Consider the following 14,708-nt stretch of genomic DNA (forward strand, 5'->3'; position numbering starts at 1 on the left):
AATTAATAATTTATATAATATTTTGTTTACAATGCAATCATCACATTTACAAAGTTTTAGAAATAATTAAAAAATAAATCAGAAAAGCTATTCACATAAAGACATTTATAATACTTTGAGCAATTTAAAATTTGATTTTCTGCTTGATAGCATGAGCATTTTTTAAAACACTAGGCAATATTTTAATATCAGAATGTAAAACTACATTATAGATATAATTTTTATTGACCTGAAAAGATAATATATTCACACAATATAATTTTTTTCATAATGATGAGTTAATAATTGACCTTCAATATATATAAATGAGAAGATGTTTAAGGGAGCACTCAGTAAAGAACACAAATAAATAAAAACTTATTTCTAACTTTCTTTACTGAGTGCACTTTCAACCATCTTCCCCTCATTTATAATTTTTTTTTTTTCAACAATATTTTTATTGTTTTAAAAATATAAATTTTGAGATACTACTTTTAAAATGGCAACATAATGCATTAAACAGAAAATAATTGAATAAGAATACAGTATCTCATTGTTGGTTATCAAACCATTGTGTTGGTTAATATGTCTAACATAAAACAAAATTTATGTTACCTAAGTATATATAATCAATAAAGGTAGTATTAGGTCATTCATTATTTTATTACCTTCTGACCAAAACAATTTTTTTTTAATTAACTAAATAATTGTTGTAAATCATGCTCAGCATATTACTTTAATACTTATTTATATTTAGAAAATTATAAAAAATACATATGCAATCACGGTCATAGTAGACAGAGCTTTCCTGAATTACATTACTATAAATTCCTATAGTTACAAAAATAACATCACATTTACATCCGTATAATTATATAAAACAAATATATAACATCTTACTATTAACAGAATTTATAATAAATAAATATTTATTTCATACTCTTTTATTTCATATATAAATATATTTAATACTATATATATGTATCAACATCTATTTACAATAAATACAAATAACAATAAATATTAAATAACCCTACTGCCATGGTTAGACATCACTTTTTCTTTTTACATAAATTACAATCGTGTTAAAAGAAATCTTTTAAAAATAAACAAAAGAGGATTAAGTAGAAAGTTCTATAAAAATTATATGTTGTTATTTTATGCCCAATTGGATACCAATTGTTAATATATTCGTGTTCTATCACACTTAATTCGTTGATTCAAGCTGATCCAATGATTTCACTGTAAAATAATAAGACATTGTTTAAGATTACTGTAAACAATTTGATTGATAATAATGAAGTCATTGAAAGCATACCTTGCTAGTTCCCTGCTGACAAGACCTGTCCTTGATCTACTCCGGTTTAATTGAGCTCGCCTTTCAGCTAGAAATAAAAAACAAAACAAATCCTCATAGATTTAATAAAAATATAAATGTAAATATATATGTACTTGTGTAAATTAGAAAATAAAATAATGTGTAGCATTATTTCAAAGGGGAGCAGAAATACTGATAAGGTTGGAAGCTGGACTTCCCCTTATTTTACTTCCTCATAATTGAAAATCATTTTTTCAGGCTCCAATGATTTCCTTTTTGTATAGGTTCATGATCTTAAGCATAATTTTCCTTTCCTAAGTATTTAATATGGTTTCACTTTTTAAATTAAGCTCTAACAAGGGGAGACTAAGTGATATGGGATCACTAATTCAATGAAACCTTTTTATTTCATGATACTAGGTTGAAAAATATTAGATAGGTGTCCGAGGGTTCTCGCCAATGTACTCTAGGAGCCGAGGAAAAAGCATTTTTGTTTACTTATTTTAAGAAACTAAAAACATAAAAATTATAATAACGATAACATAAAATTTTTCTTAAGTTATCGTATAATGCCTTTGTGCTTGTATTCAATGATTATTTTGTACCAATCAATTTGTTTTTTGGGAAGAATAAGAACAAAAGTTAATTGATAGTGACACTTGACAAAAGTATAAGCGTGCAAATACCAAAAGTAACTTCTTGTAAAGTAGACTAAAAAAATTTTGTTTAGGAAAAATAGAGCTAGATTCAGTTTTAGCCTTTTTTGAAACTCTAAATATGAATTTTCACATAAACAAAAAATTAATTAGAATTTCCACTCTCCAATATCTTTTAGATTTTATACCTTTGTATAGAAGAAAAAGCAGTTAACTGATTGTATTAAATGAGTTTAAGTGTGTAAAAAACTACAAAAACAAAAGTAGCTTCCTACTGCCTCTGTAAGGTGAATATTAATAATTAAAATTTTTTTCTATTTCTTATATGATTTTAACAGAGGTCACTTTTGAGATGTGATACGTCAAAGTTAGAAGCTATTACAATAGAATTACTTCAATGTGAGATAACTCCAAAATTCAAAATATTTGAACTTGAATAAATTAAAATATAATAAAGGTACAAACAAATATGTTTTAAAGATAGTATAGCTCACCAAAAAATAAAAATAGTTGTAAATTTTGTAAACAAAATATAGAAGAGTTGTAAAAAAACCTACCTCCAACTGGACGTGGACCACCTCTTTTCCGTTTCTGATCCCTGGAGAATGCAGATCCAGTTTGGAGAGCTTCTAGAAGACTGTCCATTACACCTTCTTGAGTCTGAGTTGCACTCATATCCACTAAAGCCCTCTTTCTTGCTGCTCTCTCTGCCTTTTCAGCTTCAGCTTTTTCTCTTGCTTCCTTAGCTCTTCTTGCTTTTTCTTCGGCTTCACGGGACAAGACATTTTCCTTGTGAGCTTGCTAAAAGCCATTATTTCATCAGTTTGATAAATCTTTTGGTTAATAATATTGGAAATTCATAAATTTACTCTTTGGACCACTGATTGATTAAATTGTTGTGGTGTGGTTAAACATGAATTTATCCAATATATGAACCATGGTGTATTACCTGTTTTGGTAATTGAAATACCCGACTTTTTCAAGAATTTTCCCCAAAATTCCTGACTTATTCTGAAAATTACCGACATCTGCTACTTTTTTAAAATTTACATGTACAGGGTACCTACAGCACTATGTTAGTCGAATTACCTGAATTTCACCTGCCTTAAATAAAATTCTCTACTCTCTCCCACACAGAGAAAATAAAATAAAAAATCATTATACACAATATTTAAAAATATATAAAAAGTTCACAAAGGCTAGTTACAAATTTTATCTGCTGAAATATTATATACTAGGTTAATGAAAATTATGTCCATAATTATAGCAAAATCATTATTTTGTAGGAAAACTTCAGTTTGAGATTGACATCCCAAATAAACAGAAAGTAAGCCACTAAACATAATTTTCATTTCAAGCCATTTTTGAATCCAATTGTGTTGGACTAAATTATAGCATATAAGAACATGAACTTCAGGAATTGTAATTGACACCATATTATATAGCTCAAATTAAAAAAAATGATGATTTTTCCCAACATTCAGAGATAATTCACGGGTAGTAGAAACTCTGTGAATGGATAAATATATGCCCATATACTCATTCAGATTCTTCCATTCCATTCAACATTCAGAGAATCCCACTGTATATACTAACACCCAATAACCTCTAAAATTTATGCAATTTTGGTTTAATTTTTTCTGGATCATATTTGTGATATGTTGACTATTTTTTGGAAGTATTGTAAATTTTCCAATCATCTTCAGCATTAAGCCTGGAATTTCCAATGGGATTGAGAAAGATTTTGATACCATATATCTTAAGATAGGTTAGAAAATTAACAATATCCACAAAAGACAGAACAGAAACCATTATTATAACCAAGCAAAAATGAAATCAAAACTTGAAAAAATGTAGATGTTAGTGGGGGTAAACATGCAAAGTTGCATTATCTGCATTTTAGAGGAAATTATTGGAACATCCTGTTTTTTTATTTTTTTTTATTTAAGTTTAGAACTAATTGTATAGTGGGACACCCTGTATGTTTAAAAGATGATCATTTCATTTAAAAAGATTTGTGAATAAAACTTTCTGAATAAGTATAGCTTTTCAGAAATAATTTTTATACTATATATATATACACAGTTAGTAAAAAAAGTCTGCATACACTTATTATTAATAAAAAAAAATAGATTAAAAGCAAAAGAGAAAAACAGATGAAACAATTTATTTATTTTTTCCTTTCAAATACAGGATCTTTTGATTAATTTGGTACATTTTAAAGTTGTTTAAAAATTATACAAACACAACAGAAAATGATAGAGAAAAAGTAACAATACGTTTTCACAAAAAAGTCTGCATACGCGGCATACATGCATTCTATAACAAAATAATTATCAACGCAAATAATTGTCTAATGGCCATTGGGAACTCCTTCATTTTTTATTACTGCTCTCAAACGATTGATTATTCATTGTACTAACTTTTTTTTTTGTAAAAGTAGGATCCGTTTTCAACCACTGCTCCTTAAGGACCTCTCATAGTTGCTGTTTATTTCTTATTTTGTAATGCCTCAACCTCATTTTAAGCCAGAGGTGCTCTATAGGGTTAAGGTCAGGTGATTGTGGTGGTATTCTAAACTGACCTGGAGCATTGTAGAGCAACCATTTTTCAACCTTTCTGGCATGATGTTTAGAATCGTATGCTGTTGAAAAATAGAATTTGATCCTAGAACTAACTTGGTTGCACTGGGTCGCAGATTTTGTTTTAGGACATCTACTTATATATATTGATCCATTATTCCCTCGATAATCTTCAAGTTGCCTACTCCAGCTGAAGCCAAAGAGCCCCAAACCATGATCCCTCCTCCTCCGTGCTTAACCGTCGGGCATAAGTTTTTCAATTTCATGGCTTGGTTTTTTCTCCTTTGCACTTTAACGTTACTATCAGCACAGAAAATATTAAATTTAGACTCATCCATGAAAATTGCTTTGTCCTAAACACTGATAAGCTTATCAATGTAATTTTTTGCAAATGCCCACCGCTTAGCTCGGTTAACTTTGCTAATATGCGGCTTCTTGCGAGTCCTTAGCGATTTGAGATTATTATTTTTAGTGAATTACGTACCGTTTGAGGTGTTACTCCAATGTTGTAATTCCACAACAAATTAGTAGCTAATGTAGCAGCACTTACTTTGGGGTTTTCATGAACACTTCTTAAAATAACATGCTCATGATAGTGCTGAAGCTGTTTGGCCGCTCTGATCTAGGCCTAATTGCAATGCAACCTGTTGTATTATAATTTCCAATAACAGTCTGAACCGCCGAAACACTTTTATAAGCAATTTCGCGTAATGATTTTCCTGCGGTTTTACGATCAACAATTAACTGCCTAATCTGTCGAGATATTTCTATTTTGAGCAGTTGTTTTAACTTGACTTTGATTCTAACTGATTCGTTTAGGAAATAAAACCACAGAAAACCTATATGAATGTAAAAAAATTAAATGTTTATTTACATTCAAAGGATTAAATCAAGGTGTATGTAGACTTATTTGTTGTAACAAATAATGGCAGACATTTATTATAATACGTGTTCAATGTGTTCAATTCTAAAATGATATTATAAGCATGATTTAATCTTCTTCAGACCTTTAATAGAAAAAAAATAAAGTATAACTTTAATTAATACATATTAACGTATACTATTTCATAAATGAATTTATATTGTGGTGTATGTAGACTTTTTTTACTAACTGTATATGTGTGTGTGTATATATATACATATATATAAATATATATATATATATATATATAATGGAATGTATAATTTCAAATATGAAGATGTTAGAGTTGCGGTCAAAGGGAAAAGAAATAGTTGAAACATATTCTTCTTCTTTTTGACCGCAACCCTGACCATCTTCATATTTTTAATAATTTTTATAGTTTTAAACCTTAACTGTTTCTTAAAAATGAAAGCTTCATGATAAACAATAGATTAGTATTTTATTTTTACTAAGTTTTTCTTTTATTTTGAATGAAAAACATAAACTTATAAAAATATGACATATGTTTAATATATATAACATATGAACATAAAATTTAATGTTATGTTTATAACATTAACATATAAACCTCCAAGAGTACTAAACAAAAAACAGAATACTTACATAAAAGCCATCCATGAATCCTTTCACATCTGAGAAGAATTCCTCTAAAGTGTATTTCTGTTTTTCAAAAGAATAGTACTCGGCAATATCAGAATAAAGGGTCTCAAGTTTGTTAAACATACTGTTCAAAACAGCACATTCTTTTTTTGTTTGTTTTGCAAATTCCTGCAGGATGTATTAAGGAAATCAAAGGTGATAAATACAACTTCAACTTATATATTCTTCAGCATAATACTAAGAGCTTAACATAGCACTAAGCTATAGAAAATGATCAAATGGTTATTTTTTATTAAAATAAATAAGAAATTATTTTTATCTATTGACTTTATAATTTTTTTCAAATTGTGACAGCTTGTAGCATTTTTTTAAGTTGATTAAATAAAAAAATATTTATTAAAATAAATTGAGTATTGAGAATTTTTCTTTCAATGAACTAATAAAAGTGAAGGCTTAGTGATCTGGAAGATTCAATACTAACATACCAGTCTGCCTTAGCACAATTCTTGTACTTGCATACAATCCTTGGTATACCTCTCAAAAGTTTGTTGATAGGTTTAGCATTTAATTTTTTATGATTCATTATCAAGCTTATTATTTTACTTTACTTTACATTTCAACTTTTGCAATGCTATTACTTTAACTATATTAAATGGAAGCAAGCTCTGCAATCTGTGCTGTTTTGCCTCCTAAACTACCCTGAAAACTCATCCTTTTATAGGCCAAATATTGGATTTTATTCCTTATTTTCATGAAAAAACTGTTTTTCAGGTTATTCGTTTGAAAAAAAAAAATGCTATAAATAGTTATGGATCTCACATGAGAAAACATAAAAAAAATGTGATACTTTTTAAATAGTTTTATTCAGGATATGATGTAATAATCATTAAAGAACTCATAGGCAGCACAGAACTATTGTTTATTATTAGTGGGAGTTGTAAAAGTACACAAAAAATATTACTAGCTACCTGTACATGAACTAAATCACAAGTAGATGGCACAAACTTCACTTTTATCTCTAATGTATTCTGAAAAAATATCAATATTTAAAATTTATTAAATGAAAGGATACACCCATAACTTCAGCAAACTTATCGTCCTCATTCTGCGGTATCCGGTTGTTTGCCAGATCTGTTTCCAAGTTTTTCAGGTTATTCTCCATTATCCTCAGAGACTTCTGAATAGAATCTACAGAGACTCTTGCTGCTCTATCAACATGCATCAACTCATCACCGAAAGTTAATAATTCAGGAAATTTCCTTTCAATCGTATCGACTAAGTAGTGCATTAGTGTCATTTTATTCTCCAAATCTTTAGTAGCTGACAACTAAAAGATTGAAATATTTCAATTCTGAGGACATAAGTTTTTTTATTCACTATGTGAATACAAAGCTCCCCTACCTTTGATATTAAGGAAGCAAAACAATTAAAAACATAAATGTTAAATATCTCTTATGACTATTCATAAATAAAAGCCTACTGAACTGGTTATTACCAGTTAAAATAGTATGGCAGGAGATTAGTTATATATAATTCATCATTTTGATAAACTATCCCTTAGTCAAGTGGTTAAATATTGACATCAATATATAGGATTATTTTCAAAACCTATAAGATTTAATTTTAACTCAAGAACAAGTTCCACTGAACTGAGATTACTTAGTAACTACTTGAAAAAGCAAATAGTAAGAACTTCTGAAGTCTATTCTAAATAAAACATTTTAAAAAATGTATAAAATAACAATGTAACATGACTTTTACCTTTGGTAAGAAATTTATTTCAAAAGCATATGCCTGCCCATTCCTTGATCCACTATTCATGTAATTACCCATCAGCAAAATCAATTCTAATATTTTAGCAAATTTTCTACTCTTCTTTACTTCTTCACAAGCTGTTGTACCAGCAACAATATCCTGAAAGAAAATAAATCGTTTATTATTCAATAAAACATCTTTTGTATGAGGAACGAACTTTTATATAAAAAGCAACATATTACTGGTTTAATATCCTGAACCATTTCTGGGTGGTGTATCCTGAACTTCATTGATTTTAACTTGGGAAGTAATCTTTTGATTTCTGCAAGCTGAAAATGTAGAACATATTTAATAATTACTTATAAGTGAATAAATGAAAATGCTAAATAAGTGACAAGAATGATTTGAGAGAATTTGAATATGATTTTAATTTTACATAAGGAAAGAATGCATGTATGAAGCCTTAAAGAGAATATTATACCATATTTACTATTCCCAAAACTTTTCCAAGATTTTTACCGAACGGCTTCACCAAGAATACTTTTATGAGCATTGGTTAAATATTTTACTATTTGCATCACATTTGGCACTAATTCTTAAAAGTGTAGACCTGACTTAATCCTCTATCAAAGAAATGACCTTTCTTAAATTACTAATGCCTACTCATAAAAATTACCGCTACTATTTTGTAAGTAAATAAGATTTGGCTTTTTTCTGATGATTTTCATGTTTTTTCCTAGCAGTTTTTGACTTTACTTTTGGGATTTAGGTAAAAAAAAGTTCTTGTTTATCTAATGGATTATTTAATATTTTACTTTTTATATATAATAAATCTTTACCACTATAATCCATGAAGGGCCATGGGTGCAGTACTTTGTAAGGAAGTACTGTTACTAGACCAAGTTATGGAAAAATGTATATATATTGCAGGGATGTTTTAGATCTCTTATTAAATAAAATAAAAAATATTCACTGTTACTAAGAACGGAACAGAGACATTGTATATTAAACAAGTGCATATTGAATATTATGAAAAATATTTAAAAGGTTAATAAATATTAATTATGTAAGGAAAACATTGTTATTTTAATGATTTAAGAAAATGAATATATTTTGTATGTAAAAATTCACAATTTGTTTAATAAATTTAATTGTAAGTTAATAACTATTAACTATTTATAAATAATTCTTTTGAAATAGAGGATTATTAGACGTTTTCATTGACACGATAATGCATTTTGTAGATAGCAAACAATTATTTGATCATTTGTAAATTATATTTTTTTGAAGTGAAATAATTAAATTATAGAGCTTTCTAATGTGTAATAAGTATAGCAATTTCTACAGAGTGAAGTATTTATAAATTTATTTATTTTCTTTTAAATTGGTATGATTGAAGAACTTTATTTTCCAATTCAAAGTTATGAATTTTATATAACTCCTATATTCCACATTTCAGGTGACTAGAAAAAATATAAAATAAAGATTTTGCTCAGTCAAGAAAGACCTTTCAAAATAATCAAATTTTATTTTTTCAAGCCAAATTTGGAGGGTTGGTAAAGATTCTTAAACTACAAACTTTGCTTGAATCAGGATGTTCCTGCATGTTTTCTTAGAACCAACTTTATAAGAAAAAACCTCTATTTTAATTTTATGATTCATTTTTTACTTCATCAAAATAATTCAAGACATGAACATATCAAAATAAAGTTTTGATGTATTTAATTTTAAGAGAATAAATAATTGTAAATAAAAGATATTTATTTATTTCTTACTTATAATTATTTTTATCAATTAATATTTTATACAAAAGATGTGTGATTAATATTAATGAAATTAAAACATATTTTTTAAAGGGAAATGAAGTATAAGTGTGTTATTTTCATTATCAAAAATGAAAACAAAACTTACTGTCAATGCGAACTGTTCAGCTTCAGTCAATTCATTGTAGTCAACCTTAAGTTCTGTAAGCCTTTTCAGCTGCTCTGGAGGAGGCAGATATGCGATCAAACTTTCAAGAATATTTTCAGTCAAAATAGTAGTATCACAATTCAAAATGTATCGTTTTACATCCGCATAGGTTAAGTGTTTCAAGCATCCACCTAACAATATTGAAAGATTTTGTGCAGCTTTGCTGTCCAAGACTCGGAGTGACTTCACTTTTTTCAAAGTTCCAGATCTGGAAGAAGAAAACAATTATAATAAAGTATGAATATTGTTAATCTTGGTTTTAGAAAAGTTCTATTAATCAAAAAGTGTAAAAAAGGACTGTTAATTATGAAAATGAAAACTGGTCACAGCAGTCTAGACCTATTATTGAATATACCTCTATCATTTTCTAACTTTACACATAATCATTTTCAATCATACAACCCCTTTCTGATCACAAAAATAATTGAAATAGATATAAATGCTATAGAACTTGAAGATATTACCTATCCACAACATCTTCGTTCTTTTTTGGAGGCGGTTTAGAGGAAAATTTAGCAGCCAAACCGTCAAGTATATCTGGTGAAGCAAGCTGTTCTTCTTGAACTTTAACCCAAAATGATTTTTCACTTAATTTTTGCGGTAATATCTAGAATGAAATAAATAAGATAAAAACTTACAGCATATGATTTAGCTAATACTGATTGATATTAAAAAAAAAATGAACAATTAGGCTAAAAGCAAATCAAACTTACAGTTTTCCAGTTAGCCCTTTTGATTCCTTCTACATTCCACTTTTTCTTAGGTTTGAGACCATGAGGAAGGATTTCAGGGGGCTTAGCTAAAGGTGCCATACCGAACTGAGGAGGCATAGGAGGTCCCATTCCAGGAGGCGGGGGTGGAGGTGGTGGTCCAGACCCTGAATATTTAATTCAAATTATTATAAGCATAATAATGATTTGGTACTAGTTCATAACTGTCCCTCAACATCGCGGGGGTGCCGTGTACTTACTTATACACAATGAAAAAATGGTTGCCAATAGTTATTGTTTATAGCCAGGGCTTAAACTAAAAAGGATTGAGGGTTTGTTTATCCTGTGGAGACTCTTGCTGGCAACACAGGAGTAATGGAAGCCTGTGCTGGCAACACTAAAGTTTAAGCTTATTGGAGTTACCTATCACTTTATTATAATGTACATGTGTCCATTAAAGTGTTAATAAAGCTTGTGCTGATTGGTGTACATTTTGTATTCCTACAATCCCTTTTGAGCAGGCTTAGAGAAGCAGAAGTCGATAACTCTGATCAACTTGAGGTAGTAATAATAATAGTGTAGTTTATAATCAATAACAATGGAACATTGTGTGTAAGTGAATACACACCCACTTGACATATAGAGTGACATTGCTATAAAATTACTATGAAATTTTTTTCATTTATTGAAAGAAAAAAAAAGTAAATTATTTTGCCTCAGTACATAAATAATTCTACTATATAGAAAAACAGTATGTTAATATCTATAAACATAGGAAATAAAGTGTGATACAATATAAAATTGCTCTTTAAAGAAAAGAATACAAATAAATTTTAAAAACGTAACATACATGGTAATTTTAAGGACTGAAAAAAATATAAGATTAGTAAATAAAATAAAATTAGAACAAATTAAAGGACCGACCAGCTCAGAACACAAAAAAATATCTTAACATTCTTTAATAAAACAAAAAAGTTCCTTTTTAATTAAATTTTACTCCTGGTTTCTAGCCCACAATGTAGGCTAGACACTAGACTAGAAAGTTGTATCCTGAGTTTATAACTCGTTTCAGCCTAAAATCATGGGAAGTTGACTAAATAAGATGGGTAATGATTACGTCTGAATTTTTATTTCTATAGTACAGAATAATATGGTCAGTGGAGGGTAAGATTGGATAAAAAGCAGTGTCACGTGATTCTCCTATTTACAAGCACAGGGGAAGATAGACTGCTAGTAATGGGAGAGAAAATCGGGGAAAGTAATTTGTTTTAATTTTTTTTTAGTGAATTATGATTTGTATTTAATTTTTTTTTTTTTTTTTTACTTTGTTTTCATCCTAGCTCCTAAAGTAACAGTCAAAAATTGTTTATCTGAATTTTTTTACTTAGATATTAAAGGCTGTAGTTTAAACTATAAAGCAATAATAATTAATATATGTATTGAGAGAAGAGTTTGTAACCTTTCAGGTTCTTGCCTATTGGTAATAGTCTCTTCCCCCTACCTGAGTAAATGAACCGGTGTCTTCTGTAATATTTTAGGGTGATGAATAATTTTTAGAGAAAGATGAAGGGAGTTTTCATTCGGAATGAGATACCTGTGTGATCCCATTGTTTTAAGTTACTTGTTGGCCCCTAATTAAAAAAAAAAAGTTTCCAGAAATATCAAGAAATAAGAATAGATTGCAGTTTATGAACTGAAAATGATCTTAAAAATGCGTTTAAGGTTGTTATACTGAAACATATGAAAAATGTGACAGGATAATATGCATCATAGGTAATAACTAACTGTTCAATAACTCAGTTATTACAAGAAATGTGCCACTAGTGGGGAAGCTGAGATATTACTTAAAAGAAAAGAGGAATATTGAACACTATAAAGGAAAAACCGGGCTATAAAAAACTTAGATATAATTACCCTTTCACTAGCTACAATAATTTAGTTTTTCAAACAAAAATACTTTTTGCAGTAAGATAGTTTGGATGGTAGTTAATAAAGGTACCAAAATAGTAAAAGAAAACTATTGTTAACCAAAGCTTTGCCCCACTTTGCCAAGCTTCATCAGAGCTGTCAGATTGAAACAGAGATGTTGACCGCCAACCGGGCAATTTTCCTCCAATCTACTTCATATGGTCAACTATCTTCAAAAATAAAAATACTTTTTGTTTACTTAACTTCAAGGTCAAATAACACATCACTCAATAAGGCCCCAGTCTGACAAATATATGGCAACATCGTTGATAGACCCACGTAATTTCCGAGAAGTACTAACCTTCAAAACGTAAGTATCAAAATTTCATGGCATTCTGACAGTCCGTTAGTTTAAATGTTACAGTCGTTAAAGTGATCCCAGTATTCTAATTTTCAAGAAATGGATAGAAAGGAATTTTTTGTGCTAGTTAAATAATGTTTTTTGATGGAGAAACTACTTTTAAAGCCAAACAGTGGCTTGATAAGCACTATGGAAACTCTGCACCAGGGAAATGACTATTATTGACTGGAATGCTGAATTTAAAGATCATTTATTTATTCATATCAGTATCTATTTCCAAAATAATCATATAAATTATATAACAAAAGCGAGTAAATTTTACATTAAAATATTTTTTTCAGGCTTTTTCGAGGGTGGTATATTTGTAAAATACTCATGTACATATCAGTTTCAACATGATATTAAAATAGGTAGAACGAGTAGACAATTTTCCAATTTTTTTTTTCTATACAGCATCTTCTCCCAATTAACCCTAAATAAATATTAAACATATTGTATACCTTAAGATAAGTAAAAAATTATTTGATGAGATAACTTTACCAGGGAAGCCAGGTGGTGGTGGTGGAGGAGGAGGGCCCATAGAGCCAGGCATAGGTGGAGGTGGAGGACCACCAGCCATAGGTGGAGGAGGAGGAATGCCAGAACCAGGCATTGGAGGAGGAGGTGGTGCTTTCCCACTGCTACCATTAACCTGAAATAAATGATATTGACTAAAAAAGAATTCAAGAATGGCATAAATGATCTTTATAGCTAAAACCACCTTCGATAACTAAGTTTTTTGTAAAATTACCTTGATTAAAATGATTCAAATAATTTTTTTAATTAAAGATGTAATACAACTCACTAATATAATAATAATAATAATGCACCTTACGAACAAAAATCATTTGAATCAGTAACTTATACTTATGGCACAAATTTCGATTCACTAGACAAATTAGTACTTAGTTTAATATAACTATATTTATATTTTATACAATAAAAGAAGTTAGAAGAATGAGGTAAATTATTTATAAAGAGAAGTTTTTAAATTTGGGAATTATTAAATAGAAGTAATTTTTAAACATGAATAATTTCATCTACATCTTTCAATAATATTTAAGGTTTATGTTATATTGCATTATTGAGAGTAGAAATCTCTTAATTAAAATTTTACTAGAGATGATGCTTGTTATTAAGTTAAACCCATCAATTAAAGATGATTTAACTAACTAATAACTGAAGCACAAGAAAAAAATAATATATTTTGAATAAAATATACCTTTACTACTCCATTGGTCTGGTATTCCTGGATAGTTTTTTTAGCAAGTGCAAGCTCAGCTTCCTTTTCTTGCTGTTTGGCAGAAAGATCTTCAATTTGCCTTAAAAGACCCTTTATTCTTTCTTCATCTTCATTTTTTGATTTTTCTTATATAAAAAAAAAAGTGAGGAAGTTTTATTATTATTATGTTAAAAAAATAAAAGTTAATACAATAATAAATAACAAATAATACAAGCAAAATTGCTGCAAACGAGCAACTCCTGATCATATCAAACTGAAGTTTAAGGATTAATGTATCAGTGATATATTATTAATATTTCAGTTTAAACAGCAATGGTAGAATGATAAAAATAATATGAATCATTTGACACTAAATTGTTCCTTAAAAACAACACAATTTTATTTCAAAAGCCTTCCCACACAGTGGTCGTGCTAGAACGATCATAAATTTTTCTGTTAATCTATTTCTATAAAAATGCCTGTTTCTTCACCTGCTAAATTTTCTAATAGGTTTTGCACATCAATTTGAAAGTTTCTGCCTCTAAAATCAGGATCAGTTCCAGCTTTATTTAGAACTATTTGTGAAACACATTCTTCTATTAATTTATAATAAGCAGGCCTGAAAAATAATTCAGAAATCAATTATCCATCAATCACAACAGATAATTTATTTAATAAAATTGAA

At 28.5% G+C, this 14,708-nt stretch overlaps 1 protein-coding gene across 1 annotated transcript in view; it reads right to left on the reverse strand.

Annotated features, from left to right (window-relative positions):
- Nucleotides 1–1,064: 1,064 nt before the first annotated feature.
- dia (diaphanous related formin 1) overlaps nucleotides 1,065–14,708 on the reverse strand; it is a gene marked incomplete in the record, with an annotated part of 22,673 nt that continues 9,029 nt past the window's right edge. Inside the window, 13 exon segments of the mRNA XM_067047154.1 lie at nucleotides 1,065–1,221; nucleotides 1,298–1,364; nucleotides 2,511–2,754; nucleotides 6,061–6,225; nucleotides 7,130–7,384; nucleotides 7,819–7,971; nucleotides 8,055–8,141; nucleotides 9,724–9,991; nucleotides 10,248–10,390; nucleotides 10,497–10,660; nucleotides 13,303–13,453; nucleotides 14,024–14,169; nucleotides 14,515–14,642. Of these exon segments, the coding sequence (XP_066903255.1) occupies nucleotides 1,200–1,221; nucleotides 1,298–1,364; nucleotides 2,511–2,754; nucleotides 6,061–6,225; nucleotides 7,130–7,384; nucleotides 7,819–7,971; nucleotides 8,055–8,141; nucleotides 9,724–9,991; nucleotides 10,248–10,390; nucleotides 10,497–10,660; nucleotides 13,303–13,453; nucleotides 14,024–14,169; nucleotides 14,515–14,642 (1,993 nt within the window).

This window comes from Halyomorpha halys, unplaced genomic scaffold (genome assembly GCF_000696795.3).
Source record: "Halyomorpha halys isolate HHAL.00 unplaced genomic scaffold, Hhal_1.1 Scaffold474.1, whole genome shotgun sequence".
Taxonomy (NCBI): Eukaryota; Metazoa; Arthropoda; class Insecta; order Hemiptera; family Pentatomidae; genus Halyomorpha; species Halyomorpha halys.